This window comes from Octopus bimaculoides, chromosome 10, assembly GCF_046866305.1.
Source record: "Octopus bimaculoides isolate indiv1 chromosome 10, ASM4686630v1, whole genome shotgun sequence".
Taxonomy (NCBI): Eukaryota; Metazoa; Mollusca; class Cephalopoda; order Octopoda; family Octopodidae; genus Octopus; species Octopus bimaculoides.
Window position 1 is genome coordinate 20655090 of NC_142937.1, and position 7500 is coordinate 20662589.

At 35.3% G+C, this 7500-nt stretch overlaps 1 protein-coding gene across 1 annotated transcript in view; it reads left to right on the forward strand.

The window, feature by feature from the left end:
• The window catches only part of LOC106872568 (apicoplast pyruvate carrier 1), a 20643-nt gene that overhangs the window by 8633 nt on the left and 4510 nt on the right, over positions 1-7500 (forward strand). The window contains exons 4-8 of the mRNA XM_089358264.1: positions 1-60; positions 2152-2266; positions 2501-2703; positions 5143-5263; positions 6926-7048. The exon at positions 1-60 is cut by the window's left edge and continues 80 nt beyond it. Coding sequence (XP_089214390.1) covers positions 1-60; positions 2152-2266; positions 2501-2703; positions 5143-5263; positions 6926-7048 — 622 coding nt within the window. The remainder of the gene's footprint in view (positions 61-2151; positions 2267-2500; positions 2704-5142; positions 5264-6925; positions 7049-7500) is intronic.

Sequence of the window (7500 nt, forward strand, 5' to 3'; positions counted from 1 at the left end):
GAGCACTAAATTCATCAATCCAGAAAATTATCAAGAAAATGAATTTATCGATGGAGAAGCGTAAGTAAATATTATTGATCTTAATTCATTAAGTCTGTATAAAGCAGTGAGATGGCTGAACCGTTGGCATTCCGGGCAAAATGCTTAACGGCATGTCGTCCGTCATTACGTTCTGAGTTCAAATTCCGCAGAGGTCGATTGTACTTTCATCCTTTCGGGGTCGATAGAATAAGTGCTAGTTGAACACTAGGATCGATATAACCGATTTGATCGCTCCCCTCGAAATTGCTGGCCTTGTGCAGAAATTTGAAACCAATGTATTTTGTCTGTTTGATAGTTTATAAGAATCGTTAGAGCGTTTAAAAAATGGCGTAATCGTTTTTAGGTGTTTTTTTTTATTTATTCAAATCCCTTGAAAAACAGAATGTGTGTCAGTCTTTTTGCCACCATTAGTGTTTGTGATGTCCTTCGATGTGGTTGAACAACCAATCTCAACCAGTCAGGATTCACAGTACAGGTTGTACTATTCATCATTTCAATAATTGAATACAAAATATGGCTAGTGAGACCTACATTCGGGTGATTTAACTGACTCACCAACTCACCCTTATACATCAATCCAACACAATTGTACCCAATTACATCCGAGTGGAGTGGGGTAACATAAAATAATGAGATTTTTTTAAGAACACGGTGCAGAGCGGCACTGGGAATGGAAACCATGTCCTCACAATTGACAACGTTGATCCGGTCATGCAACAGGTTGTACTAGGTTACATGTTACCAGTAGCACTGGTGAGTCACTTGACATTCTGATAATTAATGTTATCAGAATCTGAGTTGTGCAGGATAGTGGTGGAGATAAGCTAGGTTAGTGATACATTCCCATAGGCACTCCCACAGAGATATAGACACAAGTTGGCCGTTCAGTTGACTCAAAAAAAAAAAAAAAAAAAAAACTTCATCGAACAGCTCAGTACATACACAAGATGATGCTCTCCCGAAACTCCCGAACGATATGCTGTATCAGGACTGGGACGTGGAGTTGAGTAATTCCAAGTAAACTTGATCGAATGTCAGAAACTATGTCAAAAACTATTGCTGTTGTTAAGGCCGGTGTGTCGGATCTTTACGTTCGGTGTTTAAATCCCCCTGAGAGCAACTTTATCTTTCGTGTATTTTGGTTCGATAAACTTAAGTATCCATCAAGTGCTAGATCAAAGGTACCTTTCAAAATTACAACTCATGTACGTAAATCAGAAGACTTTATTAAGACCCGTGGATAAGGCTACAAACAAACAGAATTGTTAGAGCATCCGAAAAAATGCCTTGCCTTATTTATTCCGTCACTTTATATTCTGAATCCAAATCTACTGTGATTATCTTAATCGTTCCTATTATTCAGTAGTGTTTCGCGTGTGCGTGTGAGTATGTGTATGTGTGTATGTGCTTGTAGCGTTTCGTATGTGTGTGTGTGTATGCGTGTACGTGCTCGTGGCGTTTCGTATGTGTGTGAGTGTGTCTATGTGTGTACGTGCTCGTAGTGTTTGGCAAGTGTGTGTGCGTGTATATGTATGTGCTCGTAGTGTTTCGTACGTTTCTGAGTGTGTGTATGTGTGTACCTGCTCGTAGCGCTTCGTACGTATGTGTGCGTGTGTTTTTGCTTGTAGTGCTTGATAAGTGTGTATGTGTATGTATGCATGTGCTAATACACCACAAGCTGCGCTAGAATAGCCACTAAACAAAATATGCAGTACTTATGGCATCAAGGGAAGTGAAACACTACAGAAACCACATTAAACTTGCTAAATTAAACATCATTGACTGCATCTTTCCAAATGTAGACATTGCCTTTCGGATATTTCTCTCCGTTAATGGTCACAAATTGTTTGGTTGAGCGTTCGTTATTTTAGTTGAAGTATATTGAAACTCCCATCGGAACAACTATGTAACCAGGCGGGTTGGATGCATTACTTCTGAGAAGCGTAAAAGCAGATGTTTTATGTAAGATTATTTTTGAGGATTTGATCAAATACTACACAATTAAAACAAAGAAAACTTTGAATGACACGTCCGTGTTTTTTTCTTGTCTCTTTTTTGTATCATCTGTCTGGATGTTTTGTCACTTTTTTGTTTTATTTTGTTTTCCAGTTATTTTAACCAGAAGGACCTACTTGCACGAGTTCCGAAATGTTTCTTAATGCTGGGTGGTATCTTCCTAATATCTCAAATAATCAGTGTCTGTTTGATTTCGAACCCCAAGGAGGTAATTATATTAAACATTTACTAATATTGAATTAGATATTAGATACGAGGTGCCTTTATTCAATCTGTTTCTAGTTAGTTTTTTGTTGTTGTTGATTCTCCCTGGTTTTGATACATTAATCCTAGCTTAAGTAAGTATTATCATAGTAAATCATTGTAATATTTGCTATATAATTTTCATCCTTAATAGAAAACTTATTCTCCATTATTTTTCTATTTCTTGTTTATATATAAGGAAATGAATGTCATACGAGAAGACACTATCACAGTTGATGATTCTGTGGAATCAGGAAAAGAAAACAAAGCATTTCAAGAGAATGAAGCTGCAATACAATCAAAGAATCAACCAAATTACTTCAAGACCAAAAATATTCAAGAGGATGACAAACAGGAAGAGATGAGTAAATCACCAACGGCAGCAGCGTCACAGAAAGAAACGTATTTTCGCTTATATATATTATACATACATACAACAGGCGGCGAGCTGGCAGAAACGTTAGCGTGCCGGGTGAAATTTATAGCGGTATTTCGTCTGCAGTTACGTTCTGAGTTCAAATTCCGCCAAGGTCGACTTTGCCTTTCATCCTTTCGGGGTCGATAAATAAAGTACCAGTTACGTACTGGAGTTGATGTAATTGACTTAATCCCTTTGTCTGTCCTTGTTTGTCCCCTCTATGTTTAGCCGCTTGTGGGCAATAAAGGAATATGTATTATAGATACATACAACCATTCTTATGTACGTGCATACGTACATATACATATACACACACTCACAAATATATATATATATATGTGCATGCGTCTACCTTTATACAGTAAGTTTGAACTATATATATATATATATATATATATATATATATATATATATACATACATACATACATATACGTGCATACACACATACGCAAACACACACATATATATATGTATGTATGTATGTATATATGTTAGAATGTTTGGAGGTGATGTACAGGTATTATATATTAGAAAATATAATAAGGTACTCAGAAATCTGGATGGTTGTACATTTACAGATTTGTATCAATGTGTCACATGTTTGCATCTACTCTCATATGCTTGCACCTACTCTAATATATATACATACAAGATACAATGAATACACTGTCGTCTAAATTACACAAAAGTGAGGATAACACTGACGTCTGATTTTAACAGACATATTTACCAAAATTACATAAAACTATCTTGAAATACTAAAAAGTAAATTGATTAAATTAATTCACCTTTGGCTTCAAAAAACTATATTCAGTTATACGTTATAACGTTATAACGGAAATACGTATGGCATGGGAAATAACTCTTCCTTCGTTTGGATTATTTATGTGAATTATATCCCTTGAAAGATCTAACAGTTTTAGAAGACGCGTTTCATTGAGATATGTATCTTTAAGGAAAGCGGTTTCAATAAGTGTAGGTTAATCACTCACTCCCTTTCATTTTCTGTTAACTAACATACATACATACATACATACATACATAGCTACGTGCGGACGTACGTATGTCACTGCCACTAACTCACTGTAACTCTGGTCTTATATCAGAGTAATTGGTTAGAGAATGATTTAATACACACACACACACGTACACACACACACACACACACACACACACACACACACACACACACACGAATATGTATGTGTGTGTATATTATATATACGTAAATATATATATGCATATAAATATATATATATATATTTATATATACGTATAGATGTATGTATATGCATATATATATATATATATATATATATATATATATATATATATATATATATATATATATATATATATATATGTATGTATGTATGTGTGTGTGTGTATATATACATATATATATTTGATTAATAAATTCAAAATAGGATAAAAGTCTTTTACAAGAATTTTATCAGGAAGCTAGTGTGTAAAAAAATTCGTAAGGGGAAATTTCTATTCCCAAGAATATAATTATTTGTTTATATTCATATAAGGGCATTACTACAGAATAATGCCACACAACAGACTTCCCAAGTAAACACATTTTAGTACCAAATGCGAGGAAAGCAACCCTCAAAAGGAAAACAATTTTCTTTTAAATAACTCAACTATGTATCGACCGATTTCGCGATTACCAGGATGAAATCTAGTTTCCGTTCATCAGCATAATATATAGTACCAAATATATAGAAGCTAGCACAAACAAACGCGAGAAAGAAGCGGACAGTCATTCACGCACATTCATACTGAATAAAATCTAAACATGTGTAAAAACATATTTTTGTCGTACAGTTCTATATTTAAGAGAACCATGAACATTAATTACATTTGACGGATATTTGTCCTCAATTTGTTTGTTGTTAACACAACGTTTCGGCTGATATAACCTCCAGCCTTCATCAGGCATCTTGGGTAAATTTCTTCTTCTTCTTCTTCTTCTTCTTCTTCTTCTTCTTCTTCTTCTTCTTCTTCTTCTTCTTCTTCTTCTTCTTCTTCTCCTCCTCCTCCTCCTCCTCCTCCTCCTCCTTCTCCTTCTTCTTCTTCTCCTCCTCCTCCTCCCCTCCTCCTTCTTCTTCTCCTCCTTCTCCTCCTCCTCCTTCTTCTTCTTCTTCTTCTTCTTCTTCTTCACTACTACATCATATGCCCGTGACCTGAATAATAATAACAACAACAACAACAACAACATCGAAAAATACCTGAGAATCCAGGTTCGAAATTTCCCCCAAGACACCTGATGAAGGCTGGAGGGTATATCAGCCGAAACGTTGAGTTAACGACAAACAAGATGCGGACAAATATCCGTCAACTGTAAATAATTTAAATAATGTAAATAATGTATACTTTTGTGGGTATATACATTTATACTTATATTTGTTCCAGAGAACTTGATGAAGATTGCTATACACCTTTTCAAATGATAAAGACGAAGCAGTTTTACTTACTTTGGCTCATAACCTTTATTGTAAGCATCCAGTATGCGACAATAACCGGTGTTTATAAGGTACGAAGACAGTTTCATTTCTACGTTTTCAATTGCTTTATATATATATATATATATATATATATATATATATATATATATATATATATATATATATATATATATATGTGTGTGTGTGTGTGTGTGTGTGTGTGTGTGTGTGTGTGTGTGTGTGTGTGTGTGTATGTATGTATATATATATATATATACGAGGTCGATTCAAAGGGTTCGTGGATTAGTTATGCTTAATAACAAATATCTTACTTACCTAAGTTTTAACATCAGTTCCTTCGAAAGAGTCACTTTGAGCAGTTAAACAACGACCTCCAGCGTTGCTGCCACTTTTGAAATCCAACCTGAAAGTCGCTTTCCGTGAGCGAATCGAGGACCTTCTGCGATTCGCTCTTGATCTCAACAATAATGTTAAAACGGTGAACTTTGAGCTGCATTTTCATTTTCGCGAAGAGATACAATTCCGCAGATGCTAACTAAATTTTGAGGGTTATTTAAGCAATGTTTTCGAGGATGGTTAATGGGTTGGATATGGTGCTGAAGAAGGCGCAAGCAGTCCTGAAACATCTTATACACACATTACTTATTCTTCTATATTCGATCGCATTGTTTACGCGTACGTATTCGTATACGAAACATCATAACTTTCAGTGGCGGCACCAATTTCTATAACGAGAAATTCACGAGTGAGGAGTGAGGTGGTGAAGTATTAATTTCTTGGTGATCCACAGATCAAGTCATCTCGCAGTAGAACTCTAGATTGTCGATCTGTCCATAGGGGATGAATTCTCACTGCACAATACCACATTTTCGAGAGTGACCCTCGTGGCAGATCTTCCAGATCATTCATTGTCTTCCATGGACAGTCTTACGCTTTTAAAGCACCTGCACCACTCGAAACATTGCGTACGACCCATTGCTTCGTTGTCGTAAGCTTGTCGAAGCATGCTCAATGTCTCTGTAGCAGACATCCCAAGTTAGAATAAGCAGCAGTTGAGCACTGAAGGTTGGCGCGATTGACTTGCCCACTCACCCAAAATTTCAGACCCTGAGACTCTTGAAAATTTTTATATAGAGAGCAGAACCGTTAGCATGTCGGGCAAATTGCATAGCGAAATTTCTTCTGATTCATTACATTCTCAGTTCAGATTCCACTGGGTCGACTTCGTTCTTCACCCAATTGGGCTCGACAAAATAAAGTACCACTAGATTCCAAACGATTACGATCATCTGTCCAATGAATATTTATTTCATGATCGTCATATTTTGGTAGAGGTAAAACAAAAAATAATTCTAAATATAAAACAATTATATTGTGAAAAGTTATCTCCACAGATTTTCTATAGAAATTAGAGCCACCACTGAAAGTTACGATGTTTCACATACGAATAAGTCTGTGTAAACAATGCGATCGAATATAGAAGAATAAGAAACGTGTGTATATGATATTTCAGGACTCCTTGCGCTTTCTTCAGTACAACATCCGACCTATTAACCATTCTCGGAAACATTGCTTAAATAACCCTCTAAATTTAATTGTTTAACACAACTGGATGTACCGAGTTTACATATTAAACACATACCTGGCAGCTGGTACGTATATATTACTGGTATGTCCAATTGTGTTACAGATTAAGTTATTTCTGTGATAATGTTCGTATTTTTCTTCAGATCTATGGACTGACATTCATCTCAGATGATTATTTCCTTACCATTCTTGGTTCCGTTTGCGCAATTGGTAACGCAATGGGAAGGTTTACGTGGGGACTTCTCTGTGATAAGTTATTATTTAAGGTAAGAAGAATGTCTTATATTAAAAAAAAAAAAAAAAAATTTCTTTTCTTTTTGTCTTTTGTATACATTTTACCGTTGATAAATATCATTTTTTTACATGCATACGCACACACGCACGGACACATACATACACACGCACGCACGCACACGCATGCACACACTCATCTATATGTGTATGTATGTATGTATTTATATATATTATTGTTCTCAAGGTTTTTTTTTACCATGAATAATTATTGTTCTTAGGGTTTTTTACCACGAGAATTTCTCTGTCGTATTTTGGCACCGTGAGTGTGTATGTGTATGATTGTGCTTTGGTGCATGTCCATATTGAGAGATTTTAAGATGTGTAAATTTCCCGCAAAAAAGAAAACACATGATTACGAAATTTATAAAATAATACGTAAGCAACTTTTAAACTGAAAACAAGTTTATAGTAGAGATATCAGTTG